Source organism: Berghia stephanieae, chromosome 1, assembly GCF_034508935.2.
Source record: "Berghia stephanieae isolate SIO BIC M18660-M18661 chromosome 1, UCSD_Bste_1.3, whole genome shotgun sequence".
Taxonomy (NCBI): Eukaryota; Metazoa; Mollusca; class Gastropoda; order Nudibranchia; family Aeolidiidae; genus Berghia; species Berghia stephanieae.
Genome location: NC_088360.1, coordinates 69,194,176 through 69,215,132, shown reverse-complemented (window position 1 = coordinate 69,215,132; position 20,957 = coordinate 69,194,176). Strand labels below are relative to the sequence as shown.

General features: G+C 34.9%; 1 protein-coding gene and 1 long non-coding RNA gene across 7 annotated transcripts in view; one reads left to right on the top strand and one right to left on the bottom strand.

Annotated features, from left to right (window-relative positions):
- The window catches only part of LOC144980418 (protein-cysteine N-palmitoyltransferase HHAT-like), a 64,386-nt gene that overhangs the window by 29,690 nt on the left and 13,739 nt on the right, over positions 1 to 20,957 (top strand). For 3 of the 6 annotated variants that reach the window (XM_078928085.1, XM_078928087.1, XM_078928086.1), the window contains exons 2-6: positions 2,524 to 2,640; positions 4,700 to 4,894; positions 6,728 to 7,606; positions 10,555 to 10,699; positions 14,769 to 18,315. In XM_078928085.1, coding sequence (XP_078784211.1) covers positions 2,524 to 2,640; positions 4,700 to 4,894; positions 6,728 to 7,606; positions 10,555 to 10,699; positions 14,769 to 14,872 — 1,440 coding nt within the window. In that variant the 3' untranslated portion in view covers positions 14,873 to 18,315. Of the gene's footprint in view, positions 1 to 2,523; positions 2,641 to 4,699; positions 4,895 to 6,727; positions 8,716 to 10,554; positions 10,700 to 14,768; positions 18,316 to 20,957 lie in introns of those variants that run through there. The other 3 variants (XM_078928090.1, XM_078928088.1, XM_078928089.1) reach the window with 3 other exon arrangements.
- On the bottom strand, positions 5,097 to 19,690 carry LOC144980483 (uncharacterized). The gene is made up of 2 exons (XR_013646903.1): positions 18,409 to 19,690; positions 5,097 to 7,850 (listed from the first exon to the last, which is right to left on the bottom strand). It is a non-coding gene; the product is annotated as an uncharacterized LOC144980483 (long non-coding RNA).

Sequence of the window (20,957 nt, the reverse complement as noted above, 5' to 3'; positions counted from 1 at the left end):
TTATTTTTACTATTTTAGTACTCGTATCAAGAGAAAGCCTGAGAAAACGATGGCTACCAAAGGAAACAGGAAATGTTTCTCACTCGAATTGAAAGCTGAAATAATCAACGAAGTAGACAAGAAAAGGAAGACGAAATTGCAGATTTGTAGGGATTATGATATTTCATCTGGAACGCTCTATACCTTTTTGAGAGATAGAGAAGCAATCTTGTCAGCAATCAGTAAAGGACAATTCAACCCAGACAGAAAACGCCTCAAGACTACAGGACAAGAAGAACTGGACCGCTACCTCCTCGTTTGGTTTCATCAAGCTCGGGCCTGTGGCACACCTATTTCAGGCCCCATCTTTTTTTAGAAAGGCGAGGAACTAGCACAGGCGCTTGGTTTGACAGACTCTCTGATGAGCAGAGGTTGGATCGACAGATTTAAACTCAGGCACGGCATTGGTTTGAAAGTAATCAGTGGAGAAGCTGCCTCATCACCAATAGAAACAACAGTGGAGTGGAGAGGAAAGGAGCTGCAAGAAATTATGAAGGAATACAACAAGAAGGACATTTTCAACGCAGACAAAACCGGGCTTTTTTACAAATGCCTGCCCAACAAGATGCTAGCAATGAAAGGTGACACCTGCACGGGTCAAAAGATTCCAAAAGAAAGAATTTCAATCCTTTTAGCAACCAACATGGATGGAAGTCAAAAGCTACCACTTCTTGTCATTGGAAAATCTGAAAGGCCACGATGCATGAAGAACATCCGAACTCTTCCTGTGACCTACAAAGTGAACAAGAATGCCTGGATGACGGGATCAATCTTTGAGGAATGGTTTCGAAAGTGAGACAGAAAATCTCTCCTTGAAGGCTGTAGCATAGCGCTCATTGTGGACAACTGCAGTGCTCATCCTCGGTTGGACGGCTTGAGAGCAGTGAAACTACAAGTGTTCTACAGCCTTGTGACCAGGGCATAATACAGAACTTCAAGTGCCTCTACAGAAAAAGAGTTCTCCGAAGAATCATCACACTTCTTGATGAAAGTGGATCCGATGACACACACTACAAAATGACTGTCCTTGATGCCATCAACTACTCCGCTGCCGCTTGGGATGATGTGAAACAAGCAACCATCGCAAACTGTTTCAGGAATGCAGGCTTCACACAAGAGGATGGCGACAATGTGAGTGAAGTTGTAACCAACCCACCTACTGCAACTGACAGCACAGAGGAACAAGAAGCGATACACCTCTTCAACCAAGCAGCAAAGGCTCTCGGCATCACTCAACAAACATTTGGAGAGTATGTTGAGGTGGACAGTCACATTCCCACATCAGAACACTTAAGCCTCAAAGAGATAGCGCTCGCAGCTCACGAAACAGAAGTTATGACTGTATCCACTGCTACTGCTACTAAGGAAAAGGATGAAGAGGAAGAAACTGACACTAATATGGAGCAAACCATTGTGTCCAACACAGAAGCAGAGAATGCCGTCAACACGCTTAAGCTTTATCTTCAACAACATGATAAGACATCAAAGGAACTGACGCTGTTGAGTGACATGGGGAGAAGGCTTGGCAAGATCGTCACAAAGTCAAAGAAACAGTCAAGCATCAAGGCTTTCTTCAAGCCTGTTTAGAAAGACAACCATCAGGTGTGATTCCCCCAAGCCCATGAGACGATCTGTGGGAGACACAAAAAAAAACAAAAAAAGAACAAAAAAAAAACAACAAAACAACCAAAAACAAATACTGAACCAAAGATAGTCCATTTCAAGACTCATGGGTCACGTTAGTTTTATTGACATTCAAGGGAGGTGTTCATGTATAATTTTGGGACATTTTCCCCTGCTTTCCTATAGTGGGATTCTTCTGCTGGGACCAAAAGTCCCGCTATAGGTATGCTCTACTTTACAACTGTTTCCCTCTCTGCAAAAAACCCCCAGGCGAAACCAAATGGCAGCATTTCAAAAGAAAAGGAAAAAGACATTCACATAGAAAGGAGAAGCGATTTAGGGGGATTGAATAGCTAGGCCGTAGACAGATGAAGACATTGTCTGTCAGCAGGGTCCAACATTCCCCCACCTTTAGGGGAATTTCAGCCGCTCAATATAATGCAATGATCAAAAGCAGTGTTTTAAACTGCCAAAACATCAAAAAGCATACATTTTATGTATAATATTTAATTAAATGAGAAATTAATTTAAGGGCTACTCAATGCCATTTTACCCCCTCTTCGTCTGTGTTAAAGGAAAAGAATAATTATTTCCGTTTAACAAAGACAAAGAGGAAAATATTTTCAAACAGATGTTAAAATTAACATGGCTGTAATTATTTTTTCTCATGCAAGGATTTTGGTGGATTTTTCATGGGAGGCTTAGAACATGGTCTCGTTTCATCAGAATAAAAATTAGCTTGGTACCAATTTCTTCCAGGTCAAACTTTAAACCTACTGGATTAAAAGGTGTATGCATAATGTAATCCTTCTCTCTCTCTCTCTCTCTCTCTCTCTCTCTCTCTCTCTCTCATTTTTTAAGGACTCTCATGATCTAGAATGGAGTACTTTTTCCTGGCAGATGACTTACTTGTTGCCCCTGCTTGCTGGTCATGTTTTTATTGGTCATTTCCTCAAACTTTTACAGATTAAAGATTGGGTGAGATTTTCTAAACATTAAAAGCATGCTCAATTATAAAGTTAACATCTCATATATTTAGGGTTTGCCTGTGTTTTGCTTTAACATGAATATTGGTTTCTTTAATCCCTTAAATTTAAAACAGTAGCCTGCTGAATTTTCCTACCTTGGATGGCTGATGTAGGCGGCATCTTTCTAATTTATTGATGGAAATGTACCACAAAATGAAACATATCTTCAAAGATTTTTTGCATAGTACACATGGCTGGTCTGCAAAATATATTCTGGCAATGTTGGGCGATAATGTTATTTAACAGTTCAATTAAATCATCTGAGACTTTTGTAATAATTATAACTAAGTATGATTATTATGCATTTGTGTGATGTTTGTGTGCTTTGTGTTTTGGTGTTTAGTATGGATGTAGGTATGGTGCATGTCAAGAGTTAGTGATACACTGAATCAATCGAATGATGTTTTGTATAGTTAGATAAAACTGTCTGTTTTGACCACAAACATTTTTTAGAATACTTGTGATGGCCATAAATGGGCATTTATCTAAAAAAATAAGCAAACCTTTTTTGATATTTTAAAAAGCTTATTTCAAATATTTGTTTTTGTGAATTTGTCAATTTTTATACTTATTTTTTTCACCCTCTTGGAATTCCACATGAATCAAATCAAAACAAACTTCTGCATTTCAGAGAAAAGTGTATTTTTAGATAATATAATGGTCTATCTTCATACTCATAATTTATTGTCAATAGTCAATTAGTTTTTGAGCCTGTGTTTTTATTAAAAATGGAACTAGTCTAACAATTTCAATTTCCACGGCAACAGACAAATATTCTTTGCATGCCGTGTATGCTCTTTTTACTTCTTGAATCTCTAGCTATTAAGTGAATTGGGTTACATTGTTATGTCATCTATTATAAAAATTAAAAATAAAAATATTGCTGGCGCATGTCCCCTTAAACTGATCTTTTTAAAATATAATACACAACATTCTTGATCACGTTGGGTCATATTTATTCATAGTATGACCCACCTTCTCGTGACGATGTATTTGATATAGGAAATTGAATTTATATGTAACTTGGGCTTATTTTGTATTCTTTATGGCGGAGAATAATATATGATCCAAAGTTCATATTTCTTATGATTTATTTATTGATTCACTTTTCATGGTCAAATTGAAGACTGGTTTCCAAAACTCATTAACCCGATTTTTCTACTTTTTGAGATTTTCCACCAATGAGATAAATTGAAATGTAAATTTTATTTTAAGCATCAACTGGCACAAGAATTTCCCCTATATTTGCATGAATTTGAAGTTTAAATATGATAAAATGATAGACCAAATGAGAAATGTTAGGGGAAATAATCCTCCATATTTAAAAATGGGAAAAGCGGAGTTAAGAGTTTTGGAAAACCAATCTTCAATTCATTCTGAGCTAATTTTATTTTGGGGCAGTGGATCGCAATTTAGGCTCCTATATAAATATTTAAATCAGTATATTTTTTCCTAGTAATAATTGGCAAATTATCTCCACCACTTGACTATACTACCAGCTTTTTGCATTGAAAGAAAATCTTTCCAAAAACCATCCACCATCTGCCACATCTGCCAACACAATAGTTTGCAGTTACTTAATCCATTGAAATGTCCATCAACAACTTTTCTTAATCTAATTCCCAACTAAACAATCCTCTTTAGCTCTCTCTCTCTCTACCCAGTTAGTTTCCTGTATTTTGATTCCTTCAATAATTGTACGTATTCATTGTGTTCCGGTTATCAATTTAAAAAATCCATTTACGTTTATTTCAGAAAGATTTACTTTTTCAAACCTCCGACAGCTTGGGTATAGCGTCTTAAATTAATCAAAGGAGTGTGTCACTTAGCAAAAGAAGGCAAATTTGTTGTCATGCCAACGCCTTTTTTTAATCTCCAACTTAGTTTAGGTCCCAAGCATGAGAGTGTAATTGTGCCTATTCAATAGTATGATAATTCAGCACTCAATGATTAATTAATGATCTTCATCATGATATCAATAATTTATTTTCCATCCTGTTCACTTACAGGTCCAGAGATCACTGAGGCTCTTATATGATTTCCTGGCTATAGCTTGGTTTTTTGGTGTCCGAGCCACTTTGTTGTGTCTCGTGGAAAGTATTATTATGTACCTTGTTACTCGACAAAGACATACCTCCATAGTGTGGGTTATAGCACTCTTCTTCACTACCAATCTTAATATCGAGTGGTTTGTGAATAAGCAGGTTGGTATATCAGAATGAATAATGTTGTTATTTTCAAGGATATACATTTTAAAGAATTAACTTTCCCGTGTGGACTGTCAAAAGTGAAAATTTGTCCATGTCCAAAATTAAGGCATCTTTCAAAGGTTAAATTTTACCTTCTAGATTTAAATGGTGTTATGTATTATTACAAAAGAAATAAATTTATTTACACAACTGTTAAGATTTAAAATTTATTCTCAATCTCATGTACATTGATAAATATTTATGTAGAGAGACGTCATGTCCTAGAAGGCTCATAACTCAAAATAAGTAGCATTCTTGAAAATAGATGGGAACCTCAAATGTATATTCAATAGTTTTTTCTGAAAATTCCAGAGTGAAATGTTTTTGAAAAGAAAGATTTTTTTTTCATTTGTCATAGTTTACATTAGAACAAATTTAACATTTGGAAGACTCGTATTTAAAAGTAAACATGAAATTGGTCTGATAATAACTTTTCACAATAGATAATTGATTCAGAGAGTGATCTGCAAAAAGAAAGTAATTGATTGTTAATAAGGTGACAAGAAAATCAAAATGGATATCATCTGATTTTATTGTGCAATATCTTTATAATCTAAAAAAAAAAAAAAAGGGGTTGGGGGGCAAAAATTGTTTCGTACAGCCATTACTACATTATTGCCCACAAACACAGACTTACTGGCATGGCAGATTTAAAAAAATTATAAAACTATTCTCAACTGATTGGTATAGGAGTAACTTGCTACCCTTTTCTAAATTACGTGTATTTTTTTCACGCCTTGACTCAAATGATTATTCAGATAATCTGCAAGAGCATAATTATCAGTCATTTGATGAATAGCACCAGTTTAGATGAGTTGGCAGATTGGCTTTTACCTACAAAAGTAGCATGTATAGTGTATTTGTTTAGCTTAAAAGGCATAATTTCAGGTTTCTTAAACTTTTCTCACGGATTTCCATATTTATGGAATAAATCAATATGGGTGAATGAACCCATTTTATTATAATTATCCAACAGGAAGTATAAGCTTGTCAACAGACATTCTTTTCTTCCAGTTTTGTTTGCTAAACAATGATTTGACATTGTATTGAATTCGATAGTTCTATGTAAGTGTACTGCATCTAAATCAATACTTGATCCGTTTGTATTTAGATATGATTGATTAATACTGCATAAATTATTTCAAGATTACATTAGAGTTATTATGGCCCACTGATTATATGTCACTCACTTTAGCTGTGATGTTCAGCTCATTTTAGTTTTAGAAATTTAGTTTAAGCTTTACGGGGCTCATTTTTCCCTACTTTTCTTGCCATCAAGTATTGTCAAAATTTACTCTTTCCTGTGAAAATGTGGGCTTTTTATCAGTATTAATCTTTAAAAAATATTATCATTTTCTTTTATTCCTTTTAAAAAAAAACGCCGCTAGATTATACTCCAGCTAGAAATGAAAGTAAATACTGTCAAATTTTTACCCAAGAGATAACTTTGCCTTAACCGATTTGGATCATTTTGAGTATTCTCAGGCTTGTTGCAGTTATTCCCCTTTTTAGAGGACTTGAATTTTTTATAAAAAGAAATAAAATTAAATTTAATCTGATTTGTCCGAATGTCAATGGAGGTTGTTGATAATGGGTGTCTGTTTTTCAACTTATAAGATGATTTACGTCTGAAGAACTCTCAATTGACTCCAATGTAAATGTTGCTGCTCGAAGCTCGAAGAAATAAATATTATGAACTTGAATGTAAGTTTCAGTTTTATTCACATTCTAATAAATATAAAAACCTTTTTAAAAAATAATAATTAAATTTTTTTTTTTTTATTTCAGCTCGATTTTGTGGGATACAATGGACCAGATACTATTGTTTTCTTTATTGTCATCTCATATGTGCACATTCATCTGATCAGTGGCTCTATTGAAATTATCAAATATAAGAATTCTGCTGATAAGTCGTACACATCCAAAGAAATCACAACTAAAATGGACAACCTTCATGAAAAATCTGCTTCCAGTATTGACAGGAATTATGATTCCAAACATAATCCATTCGACACAGTGTCCATAATTGACTTTTTAACATATATCTTTTATCTACCAGTATTTTTCCATGGTCCAATCTTGACGTTTGATCAGTTTTTACCCCAACATACACAGTTTTACAAATCACATGACCATAATTTTAATTTAAAGGACATTTCCAAGAGAATGATGAAGATCATAGTATTTGCATTATTCATTGAGTTTCAGTCCCATTTTATGTTCATATCAGGAATCCAAGCTCACCCAATGATGGTTCGAAATATGTCAGTACCAGCAGTTATTGGTTTAGCTTTTTGGCAGGGCCAATATTTCCACCTAAAATACTTGTGCCTATTTGGGATAGGCTCTGTGTTTTCAGTATTAGATGGCCTGACACCCCCACCGCCACCTGCCTGTATCAGCTGGGTGTACTCTTTCTCTGACATGTGGAAATATTTTGATGTCGGATTGTATAATTTTGTCAAGAGATACATCTACATTCCTTGGGGAGGTTCAAAAGCTGGATTCCTACACCAAATTTTTGGATCAATCCTAGCTTTTGCTTTTATCTGTTACTGGCATGGTCCACATTCTGTTGTTCTGGTCTGGTGCTGTGGAAATTTGATTGTCATCATTGTGGAAATAACAGCTAGACGTTTTGAAAACTCAATGTCAGGATCGAACTTGGTATGTATTGGCAATAACTACTCATAAAATCAAAATGTTCTACTAGCATTTGTTGAATCAGTCATTGGGATAATTAATATGTTTAAGTGTATCATTCTGGGTTGGGTCTTTTGACCTTCCATGGTGGGCAAGAGGCCACTTGCTGTATCTTCCATCCCCCTGTGTCTGTTTTCTGAGTTGCTTTCTGTCTTAGTCTTGGAATCTGATGACTTGGTTTTGTCCTGGCCCTTGCCAGAGCCCTTGACTGAGAGGAAAATATCAAATGTATAGTGTTTGTTTTGGGAGGTGATATTTATTTTCATTGTAAAGCATCTCTTTGTTATGAACAGATCGTTTGTATATTTAAAATTTTGTTTTGAATATATCCTGTTAACATTTGAGTGTAATCCACTTAATGGGGTCCTGTTCTGATGTCTTGCTCTTGGAATCTACAGCTGTTTCCTATTTGAACCAATTCCCCTTTTTTAAAACTTTTCCTTGGGTACTTTAATTGTAATTGTAGAATTTTTTGACTATCCCATTTTCCTCCTTTTTACTGGCGCCGATATGACCTAAATGTGTTGCTTTAAAATAAAATAAAATACAAATATGCAAAAATTGGCAAATTCCTTATAATGTCCTTTCCCCCAACCATCTCACTCCTCTCTCCTAATTGCCATGAGAAGGAAAATGAATGTAATGTGTGTTTTAAAACTTGTACTTGTCTTTCATTTTGTTGTCTACTGATGATTTTTTTTTTTGGTTAGATTTGTTTATAGAAACTGCCAAACCATTAATTTATTATTAAATCAATAAGTTGCAATATTATTAACGGTATGCAAATTTGATTTATTTCTTAATGTTCATCTTTTTTGTTTGTGACCAGTGGCAAGCTTAATACTTACACTCACTCTCACCGTGAAATCAATCTCTCAATTTTATTATAAATTACACCTTCAAATTTTGGCGATATACTTATAAATTATTAATTTGTTTGACAAAAATGAGAGTAAGGTAAATCAATATATAAAACTGTAGAATTAATGCTAAATGAAAAAGATTTTTTATAAGAGTTAAAGAAGCAAAACTTTTGTTTATGAATAAAGTGCTGTATTCACATTTCTGAATAAGTTTGTTTGCAATTGTCTGATATCCTGTGAATAGAATGCTGATCTTCTATCTAACATTACTTGGTGAGCCATCATTTGACTTTTCGGCAGCCCATTTCTGGAATTCCCTTTCATTCCAACTGAAATGTTCAAAATTCCTTGATGCAATCAAATCTGGAATGATATATCGCCTATCCCTTTGTAATTGTCATTGTGTCTGGACTGTGATCTGTTATTTTAAATATAGTTTAACAGTCTTCTACATTGTAAACCTATTTATGTGAAACGCTTAGAGACTGTTGTATAGGCAGTAAAGAGCTATATAAAAATGGGGGCTGTCTGAAGCCTGGGATAGTACTAACAAAAAGGTGGAAAAGGAAAGGCTTCAGATGGGAACAGCGCTGTACTGTTCTCATCTGAAGCTTTTCCATTTTCACAATCAGGGTGTTAAGGTAGGGATGGGAGTATCACTGTGTTTGAGTGTATGCAAGCAGTGGTGTGAGTCAGTGGCTTCCAGTGATACACAGTCACATTGCAGTGGGATATTTTTTGCTTTTCTTTGTGTGGTTGTGTTTGCGTAGTAGGTTTTATGTGTGTTACAGGTTGGTTTTAGAGGGTTCAAAATAACCGCATTGGCAGAAAGACAAATGCGGCTGGTAACATAAAAAGGACTTGATATAAGACTGCTCAAGGCTCACAATACAAAACACAGGGAGCCAAGATAAAAACAAGAGAACGTGAGCTCAACTTCCGTAAGTGAGCCAATCGAGAATTGTAGGAATAGATTCGGAGGATTGACATGATAATTAATAAAACAAAAGGAATAACACAATGGTGTTAAAACATTAATCACTTATTACAAATGATACTTACACTACATGGGCAATATGACTACAAACACAATACTTAGACATTTTTAATGCAATCTAAAACATACAGGTCACCCCCATCTCAAGTAACAAACACGTCCACACTCTTACAACACTAGACATGAAGTAACTAATCCCAAATTAACTCAATCTAGGTGCGTGCATTAGGATCGTGACCAAAGGTTTGAGATAACTAAAGACGTCAGTGGAGGAGATAATATAGTACTTATCTCTCTAGACTATAACAGTTAGATTGAGCAGTAAGATGTGAAGAAAAATGGGACTTGTGGGAATGAGAAAATTACATCTCTGATCTGATGCGAGATGTGGGGTTGGGGGGCGGGGGGAGGATGAAAGATGACCCATTGAACTAAACACATCAACCTAGTAAAAAAAAGGTTAAGTATGTTCAATGAAGAGTCATTGACCAACACTGTCATGCTTGTGGGGCAACGTGGCAAGATGAGAGGGGGAGGGGGGTGGGGAGGAATCAGTAATTTTTACCAATTTTAAGAATTTACAAGGAAAGACTCTTGCAGATCCATGTCAAAAATGATAACTTCATTGTAACTGAGGTGCACAGTATTTCTTTCTGTTAGATCTAACACAGCTACTCAGTTACTGCTTGGTGGACAGGGAGGCCAGAAACTTTTTTAAAACATTGATCCAAATTGAATCAGTTTGTGTGTTTTCATGCGTTTGTGTGTGTGTGTATGTGTGTGTGTATATGTGTTTCAAGAGCTCTACTGAATAAACATTGATTCATTAGCAATTAGATTTTAGTTCTCATCAAAGCTGGAAGTAATAATTGGCTAAGACTTTAAAGCTGAATAAGGCTTTTAGTGGTAATATTGTGATTGTAGAGAACCCAGTTGCTCTTCCAGCTCATAGGTTCCCTTTTGTTTTTGTTATAACGTGTCATTCAGTCATCCAACCATTTGAATCAAGCAAAATCAGAAATGATTTATCATAAAATTCATTTTTCTTTCAGAAATCTGTTCTTGGTGCCCCCAATGTTCTCCGCCTCAAGGGTTTGATTGCCACTCCTCTTTACATTGCTTCTGGCCTTCAAGTCATGTTTTTCTTTTTCTCTTGGGATACTGGAATTGCCATGGCCGACAAGATGGTTTTTAGAGGTAATTGAATCCATTCATACTCCAAAATCATGAACAAGCTTTCCATTACAAAATAGGGGGGATGAATAGAAAATTACCCAAAAAATGAATGGATTAGAATATAACCTAATGGTATGGCCACTGCAGCAATCAAATTTGGAGGAACTGAAATCTACATTAAATGTCCAAACCGAGAAACACAAGAATAGTACAAGGCAACAGGAGCTTATGGCAATTGAGGAAGGAATAAAGACAATCAGGGAATCAAAACCTCTGTCAATGCCAAAATAGTCTTCCTTTCAGATGCCAAACAAGTGTTACACTTTAAACAACCCAACGTAAACAGATATGTATCATGTAAATGCAGAGCTATATGAAATTAAATCAAAGAGCAAAAGAAGTATGACTTCAATGGATTTTTGGTCACTGCGGCATCAAAGAAAATGCAATATCAGATACTTTGGCCAAAATAGTCTCTGAGGAAACATAAGATGAAAACTGTAATAAAGTTGGCAAAATCAAGTCTATCATTAAGGCCCAAGCAAAAGCCAACATATACAAGACACCCCCGAGCTTTTCAATAAATTTGTGACCCAATCAAACTTTTGAATAGAAAAGACCAGTTCACAATCTTTGGGCTGCCATCTCCTGAAATACCACATGCACAAGGTTTTCAAAATAGGAGAAACAGGCATATGTGATTGTTTTGAAGGAATTGACGATAACCGGATAGTCCAGACCTGCCCAATGGATGCAAAAGCAAGAGGGGATTTATGTCCTGCTACCACACCTCTACAGACTAAACTGTATGGGTCCCTGAGAGAGCTGAGGAAGATGATGGTGTTCCTTCACCAACTAGACATTCAAACATGGAGATATATGAAGGGGAATGAAGAAGAAGAAGAAGATTCAATTTTAAGCACTAGTAAAAAGCCCGCAATTTCGCGGGGAAAGAACTATTTTCATTCGATACTGTAATCACCATCATTTAATGAGGGCAGATTGGTAAACAACGTTGTCTGTGTAATTTGGTATATCTTCGGTTGATTTTTCTGTGTGGCCCAACATGAAGTGTAAGCCACTATAGCCTCTGACCCGTGACACAGCAACATACAGTTGTCCGTGTGTGAATACAGGTTGTGGTAAGAAAATCCCCACCTTGCTTAATGTCTGCCCCTGAGACTTGTTAATTGTCATTGCATATGACAATTTTACTGGAAACTGTCTTCTATTTATAATAAATGGTAAGCCTGAATCAGTTGTTGTCGTCAGATTGATTCTAGGGATAAACACTATGTTGCCAGCTCTACTACCGGTAATTATCTTGGCTTCTAATACTTTTGAACCTAATTTAATTATTAACAAACGGGTGCCATTTAGGAGGCCTGATTTAGGATTTATATTTCTAAGCAGCATGACTGACGTGTTGGCTTTCAAATGTAATGCATGTGGAGGAAGTCCGGGAGGTGTAAGTTCGTTCAAGAATTCAATCTGGTATAAGTTGATGTCAGAGTCACTTTGAATGGAATCAGCACTGCGGTAAATTTGTTCAGTTGATGAGGTCAACCTGGACAGAACGGCTGCATTTATTTTGTCAACATTTTCATGGGTTGTAGTCAAAATTGCTCTCTCTGATAGATAACGTTCATCCGCAAAGTTCAGATTCAAATCATTGTATACAGCATTTATCAAGCATTCTGGGTCATTTTCAGGAAGGCATAGCGCTGTAGGTAATTTAACAGAATACTTTCTTATTTCGCTGAAAACCGGCTCTGTACCATTTCCGATGCGGAGAAGCCAATTTGCAAAACAGTCATTGTCATCAGTAACCCTCATGTTCTTGTTCACGTGAAAGATGGTGACAAAATTCCAAATAATTGACTTGTTAAGTGTGACACTTAATATATTGGCTTCACTTCCTTTGTTAACAACAGGTAGAATTTGCCGAAAATCCCATCCAAGTACAACCACTTTGCCCCCAAAAGGTTTTGAACTGCCTGTTATGTCACAAAATGTCCTGCTCACACATTCAAACACACGCCTGTCCATCATAGGTGCTTCATCCCAAATTATGAGAGAACTACTCTTCAGTAACTTAGCTGTGTCTGATTGGCGACTGATGCTACAGGTGCTGTTATCCGTTATTGGAATTGGAATTTTGAACGTTGAATGTGCTGTTCTACCACCGTGCTGACAAAAGATCAAAGGTGAAAATACAAATTTAAAGAATACTGGGGATGTAGGAGCTTTCGGAATGTCTCCCCTTTACTTAACTTATGGAAAAACAAACACCCTAGCACCTTTAATAACACTTATGACTAACCTCTCGAGCTAACCCTAATAGAAAAAAACAGCTCTCGGACTGCTTTGCACTACCTTTCAATACTTAACAAATCACAATGGCGGCCGAAAATCAAAACAATGGTCAAATTAGGAAATTTTAAACTTTCACAAATCTATCAAGGTTTGTTCTAGAGTTTTTAAAATACTTCTATATGACAAACTGAATAAATAAATGCCTGACAAAATATCAACGGTGAAAATACAAATTTAAAGAATACTGGGGATGTAGGAGCTTTCGGAATGTCTCCCCTTTACTTAACTTATGGAAAAACAAACACCCTAGCACCTTTAATAACACTTATGACTAACCTCTCGAGCTAACCCTAATAGTAAAAAAAGAATCAAAATGGCGACTGAAATACCTTCATGTGATCGAGTGAATAATATCACTATGAATGCCACGATTTGCTGAAAAATGCCAACACACACACACACATGTATACACCACACACAACACACACACAAACATACACACACACACACACACACAAACATATCATTACAAGACTGATCACCGCTAAATCAACAACACAACGGAAGTAATAATAATACTTGATGTCATAAATAGATGACGCAAATTGACAACTTCTTACAGTGTCAAAATTAGTTGATTTTGGGAGCCAAGTGTCGTCGGTACATATTTTATGATATTATCTGTTTGACTCAACGAACTTTCAAATTGAGTTTAAATTATAACAGGAAATCAAGTTATCTGTTTATCTATCTGTAAAAAATACATTTCTAATTTTCAAATCTTTCAGTAGAGTTGTGCGCCGTATCAATTTTTTTATTGACTCAAATAAGCACAATGTTCTCCACAATACTATATTTTTTAAAGAAAGGATTGATTATAGAAAGATGACTGTATTTTGGGTGATCTGAACGGCCATTCAGATCTAGAAAGAGAACATCAGGGAATACAAATCATATTCTTATCTCATGATGTTTGCAGTTCACAACATCGATATTTTTCCTATCCAGTTGTAAAGCAATAATAGCCAATCATTGTTTTTGTGTGAGGGTGAACGGCTTTGTGGTTTGATACTAGCATGCCTGCCTACTTCAATGGTTCATCCGTAATTGTTACGGAAATTTGATGACAATTATGAACTTACGGAAATTGAAAAAGTATGAGAGATTTTGATTTCACAGCAATTTGGTTTTAGAGAAAATTTCAGTTTTGAGGTAAAAGACAAAATTCCCTGACAGTTAAAGGTTACTGCTCAATTCCATGCTCATTATTTATAGCTAAATCAATTGCTATTTTGTAATGATGGTCAGCAACAACGTTATTTTATGTATAAATGGTATGTAGCAGTTTTTATTTCGTTTAGTACCTATAGTATTAAAATATTATATTTCTTACAGGTGAATTTTATGTTTAATGATTTGAAATTTTCAGCTAGTGAGTTATGCAGTTTGATGCAAAGTTTAGTTTGTATTAAAGGCTCTTCACTCATTAAGGATTGTTGAAAAGAAATGTTAGCACCTTACAGGCTGCATGTCTCTTTCTTCATGTCAAGTGTTGTTGTTGTTGTTGGCCTCGGATCTCTTGTAAAGGGAGATTTTGTGGTGAGCAGTCAGAATCAAAGAAATGAACACTGCCCTTTGAGATGCTCATCAGTTTTTAAATGTTACCATAAAATATAACAATAACACTGGGTTTAGGGTTTTTTTTCCTTTTCTAATATGAAATTAAAATTTGCCTTAACAAAAAGATTTTTATTTTCTTTTCTTTTCTCCACAGCACCTTGGAAGACATTCTTGTTGGAATATCTAGGCTTTTACTTTTCTATTCAAAATGCAATGTACGCCAAGGAATGGGCTGCTGGGAAACTACATAAATGTTAATTACTGTCCAATAAGCATTTGTTGAACAAGTCGTTTTTGATTATAGTTATTTTTTTATACGGGCGTCTTTCAATTTTTTGCCAAATGCCTGTCCCATTATATTATATATTTCGCTTTCTGATTCTTTGGCATATTTTTATTGCAATGAAGCATGTGATTAAAGAATATAGTTAGAAAAGCATAGAAGACAGAAATTGAGAAATTTGGTCCATAAATGAATAAAATACAGTTATTTATAAATACTCCACATATGTTCATAAAGTTATTTATATACTCCACACATGTTCATACAGTTATTTATAAACTCCACACATGTTCAAAATGGTCTGTCGGTTGACAAAAATATATTTTTAAAAGTTTTGTTGAACCAAACAGCAATATTTGTTTTCCTCCTATCCCTGCTTCATTTTAAAGAAATACCATAATAATTCATATCTATTAAGTTCTAATCTTTAAAAAAAGGTCATTTTGATGTCAGTTTTGTGAATCAATCTTTGTTGGTGACATTTGACTCACTCCTGTAAAGGCAATTAATTTCGCCTAGTTTTTGTTCCATAAAATAATATATTCATTTAACTGGCAACAAAAATACAGCAAGACATCCTTCCCCTCAGATGCTGAAAGCCAAACCAGAATGTGCAGCCACATATTTTTCATCTACCAGCTTGAACTTATATCAAAATGATGAGTATTTACCATGACCCTCACTCCTGTAACGGGCTTTTTCTCAATCAAATTTTGAGAATTTTAAAAATCCTTTTAATCATCCTTTAATCAATAAATTTTAGTGCTTGCTAAGTCAAAATAAATTATTTATTACAATTTCTGTAGTGTCAAGTAACATATAATCTTCAGATTTTCATTCCTGTAACAGCGATCCGTGTTACAGGAGTGAGTCAACTGTTACAGGAGTGAGTCAACTGTTACAGGAGTGAGTCAACTGTTACAGGAGTGAGTCAACTGTTACAGGAGTGAGTCAACTGTTACAGGAGTGAGTCAACTGTTTCAGGAGTGAGTCAACTGTTACAGGAGTGAGTCAACTGTTACAGGAGTGAGTCAACTGTTACAGAAAGGAGATGAGATGCAGACTTAAATGTTTTAAAGTAAATTACGTCTTTAGGTTCTTTCCTTCTTTATTAATGTTTATTTTTAAAGACCCTTTGCAATGTAAAGTGAACATTTAAATGGGAAGAGAAGATATCTCAACAATAAATTAGAGAGTTGGTTCTGTTGTTAGCTCATCTCTATTTTTGTGCATAAACCACGGATACATATGAAGGCACGGAGAAAGACGAAACCCGGGATGTGATGATTAAACTTTAGATAAGTTCTATCGAACACAAAAAAAACCTCAACAAAACAGTGGATCACTGACTGATGATGAAATCAAGCAAACTGACAGTTAGCAGAGATCGTGTTGTTTGTGAATAGCCCTTCTATTTGTCGCAATATGAACTAACATTGTGTTTTGTAGCCTAATAGAAAATGAGTGATATAAAAAAAGAGAACACAGTGCAAAATTCATCTCATAAGATGTGGGAATGAATTGGAAACATTTTGTGAGAATACAGAACTGTTGAAACAAGAATTTGAAGTTACCAGGTTGGTGCATTCCATCAGCGAATTTAAAGAAAAACTGTTGAAACACGACGAAAGCCAATCGGATTATGAATTTTTATTAGAAGAAGAGGAGATAGAAAAAGAAATATATTGCGCAGCTGAATACAGACAGACCAAAGTAGACATTCTATTGAAAGCGGAATTTTGTTAAAAGAAATTACAGTTTGTTAAGTGGATTCTAATATTTAATTAAACAGCACAAAGTGCAAACAAAAAAAAATAACATTGACGCCAAACTTCCCAAACTTAATTTGCCTACATTTTCTGGTGAGTTTGTAGAATGGCAAAGTTTTTGGGACAATTTCATTGCTGTAATAGATTCTAGAACAGATTTGTCAGATACTAACACATTTTCATATCTGAAAGCATCCATCAAAGGTGAAGCAAGGGTCTGCTTACAAGGACCTGCTCTGAGACAAATTATAAAGAAGCTAAAGAACTCCTAGTTAATAGACCCATTCAGAGATTGTTGTTGTTAGAACTTGATCACCACATTGGTTCTCAGACATTAGATTCTGTTGTTAAAAAAAGTGATAGGGATAATCTCGAAGTCAAAGGTGACTCAGGTCCCAAAGCCGAGATTCAAACCTCAACGGAACCAATTGTTCCTATTTCAGCTCAAACTGGCATGGTCGCCATGTAAGAAGAAGGGATATTTTATATTTGTAAGAATGCAAATGATTCACTTATTTTCTTGCCATTTGGTTTTGTTTGATTCAATTGACAATGCACTTAAAAATTTGTTAATAATGTTTTTTAAACATTTCAATAATATAAGGAGTGAGATAAGCCTACTGGTTCATACATATAGGAATCTAATTTAAGGTAACTGGTTAAAAATTGAACATAGCCTTTGTATTTTCTTTAGCTTTAATTCGCTCCATTTAAGTTCGTATTATATAATGTTTTCAATTGAGATAACCAGCCTCTTTTTTATATGCATAAATTGACAAGAAATTATATATTTTTATTAAGTTATACTTAGATTAGTATTCATCTCTCCCTCTTCTTTAAGAACAAGGACTGTTCACTAGTAAAGATTATAAAATTGACTTCTTTCCTATGATTTATTTGCCCCTAATATATGATTGGTGACGGAGAATCTAATACATAGTAATAAGGATTAGATGTTGTTTGATGTTGACAATACCCGGTCCTTTCTATTTTCCCATCACTAATCTGCAGACTTGGTATATTGATGGGTTTGTCTTTATTTATCACCGAGTTAATTTGCTAATTGGGTTTTTCATATGAACATTTCCTATATTTTGATTTCCTTTAAGTACTTGCTGATTGTTATTGATAACACCTCTTGTGCTTTACTTTGATTAGTTGCACCTGAATTTGATGTTGTTACTTTAATTTTAAGTGAGCATTTTGTTTGCTGATTTGTGAGATTGTGGAAAAAGTTTTGTCCAGGTGGGAGTATGTAGAAAATCAAGAGAGAGAGAGAGAGAGAGAGAGAGAGAGAGAGAGAGAGAGAGAGAGAGAGAGAGAGAGAGAGAGAGAGAGAGAGAATGAGAGGATGAGAGAGAGAGAGAGAAAGAAAGAAATAGAAAGAGAGAGAGAGAGAGATTGAAAGAAAGAAAGAGATAGAGTGAAGAGAAAGAAACTGTGAGAGAGAGAAAGAAAGAAACAGAAAGAGAAAGGAAGAGAGACAGAGAGATTTATAAAATCTGTTCAGAAATCCTGATTCGTTTGGGTCACTGTTACTCCATGTATTCATGGTTATAGATTTATCTAACGCATATTATTTGTTTCTATTCTGGTTGAGGTTGAGTTTTGACAATAAAAATGCCTTATGGCATCATTCTACAAATAAATAAGAATTTTGTCAGCCTTTGTTATTCATAGCGTTCCACAATGATATTAATCTAAGTGCCTATCCAAAACACTTCTCGTGGCGTAATAATCACCTCTTTTAACTATTGTTGGTGGGTCATCTGTCAGCATTCTTATTGGATAAAGCGGCGTAGTTTGTCCAGCATGTCGAGTCTTCAATGTTTGTTAGGGATCGTGTGTCACACTCTGATGACTCATACTCGCCTATATTATCCAGGCGTTGTCTTTTCTTCTGTGGCTAAGCGGAGTTCAGTAGCACCTGATAATATATGTTATAATTACATCAGTTCACCGCTGATGCGTATACTATTGCTCATTTTAACTTAATTACTGTTGTGTGTATTTTTACAGATATTTTTCTCCAATCAAGATGTAGCGATTTAAGCGGAGAAGGTGTGTGATTACGCGGAATGATTATATAGCAAAAATTCAATTTTTCGGGAATGTGTAGCGTTTAAGCAGAGTGTGCGATTAAGCGGAGTGAACTGTACTTTGGATATAATTAAATTTTGATTTACGTTCAACGCAAATTTCACTTTGCCAGCATTACCCATTTTACTCTGCAATTTATGTACGTAACGTCATTTCTACACATAACTATGAGTCTCCTCCAACTCATCAAACGACTAACAGAACACCGCCCATCTTCTCATTGGACACAGACAACCATATTAATATCGATTTTAACATGAATAACACACATGTGTCTCTTCCCAGGACAGAAATATTTTCTACACAAAACCATGTGTCTCCTCGAATGAATGCATCTTCGTCGATAAGATTTCGCACGTGTCCAATGTTTCTGAGCGAATCGTGGAAATTTTGACATAACTTCGAAATTTGAGTTTACATGTCCAATAATGCATCTAAATAAAAGCATAAATTTCTGACTTTAACGTAACATAACATAACATAATATGGTATAGGGCAAAATAGGATAAAATCCCTTGAATGCCCTTAATATTTATAGAAATGCCATAAATCTATTGATTAAAGATTACAATAATGATACACGCGGTAAAGATAGTATTTCAACTTAAATGTACTCATGTATAGATCTTTGAATTTTTATGTTATTTATCACAATGTCCTCCATTATGGCAGTTTTGCTTTTTTTCCTGAACACAACGAATTCAGTCTTGTCGTCATTGAACTTGAGTTTGTTCGCTGAAATCCAAGATCTGATTTTAAAAAAAAAGTATGATAGAGTAATTTTAACACATTCACAGTTGTTCAAAGACATTGGACAGTAAGTTGGGTGTTGTCGGATAGATGTGATGGTCGACGCCGTGATTCACCAACACATCGCTTAAAGGATCAATGTACACTGAAGAGGTATGGGCACTATCACAGATCCTTGAGGGACAACGTAATTATAATTATTATTACTACTACTACTACTACTACTACTACTACTACTACTACTACTACTACTACTATTACTACCACTACTACTACTACTACTACTATTACTACCACTACTACTACTACTACTACTGCTACTACTACTACTATTACTACCACTACAACTACTACTACTACTACTATTACTACCACTACTACTATTACTACTACTACTACAATTACTACCACTACTACTACTACTACTACTACTACTACTATTACTATCACTACTACTACTACTACTACTACTACTACTACTACTACTACTACTACTACTACTACTGCTACTACTACGACTACTACTATTATTATTATTATTATTATTATTATTATTATTATTATTATTATTATTATTATTATTATTATTATTATTATTATTATTATTATTATTATTACTATTATTATAATCATCGCTAGATTCTAGCACTCCGAATTCCAGAACGACTCTGCAATACGACACGCTGTGCTAGAGCAAGGTGACCGAATAATATATTGGTTACCCCCCTATGAACATCGAATTTCGGCACGCTATGATTCTAGCACACTTTTTGGCTTCTCCTGAGAATGAGCTAGAATCCAGCGAGTACTGCAATAATAGGTCGTTTCAAAGGGTATGCACAACAAGGCAGTCAATAAAAACGACAAATTAATTTTGTTGTATGTTTTTGTTGTTGTTTTATTTTTATTTTTGCTTTGTTTTGATTTCAGTTAGTTTTTTTGTTTGTTGGTTTGTTTTTCATTATTCTTATAATGACAGGATGAGACATCTGTTATACCAAAGGCTAATTTGATAGCGATCATACTATCCTAAATGCTAGTTAGTTTGATAACCATAATATCTCATTGAAGTACTCAAGCTCTGAAAGAGATTCGAGCCTGCAATGGTAATCGACGTTTTACCAAAATGGGAGAGACGAATGTATTGGGTCGGAGGTGTCTTTTCCATATTTTTTGTCTTTTATTCGTTTTACAAGGAATGTCAAGGTAAGCTGATATCAATTACATTAATGAACATTACTAATAGGTAACAGTTATATTAAGGATATTATAACAAGAAAAACCTATGCAAATCGGGGTGTCGCGTCTATGTAGGAGAAGTGGCAAATAGGACTAGACAAATAGGAGTTAGATAGTTTACCCAAAGACATAAGTTGTCTGGAGCCACTTTTACCCTGATATAGTCGGGTTAAAGCTCCTGACAACTCAACAGATAGTAAGA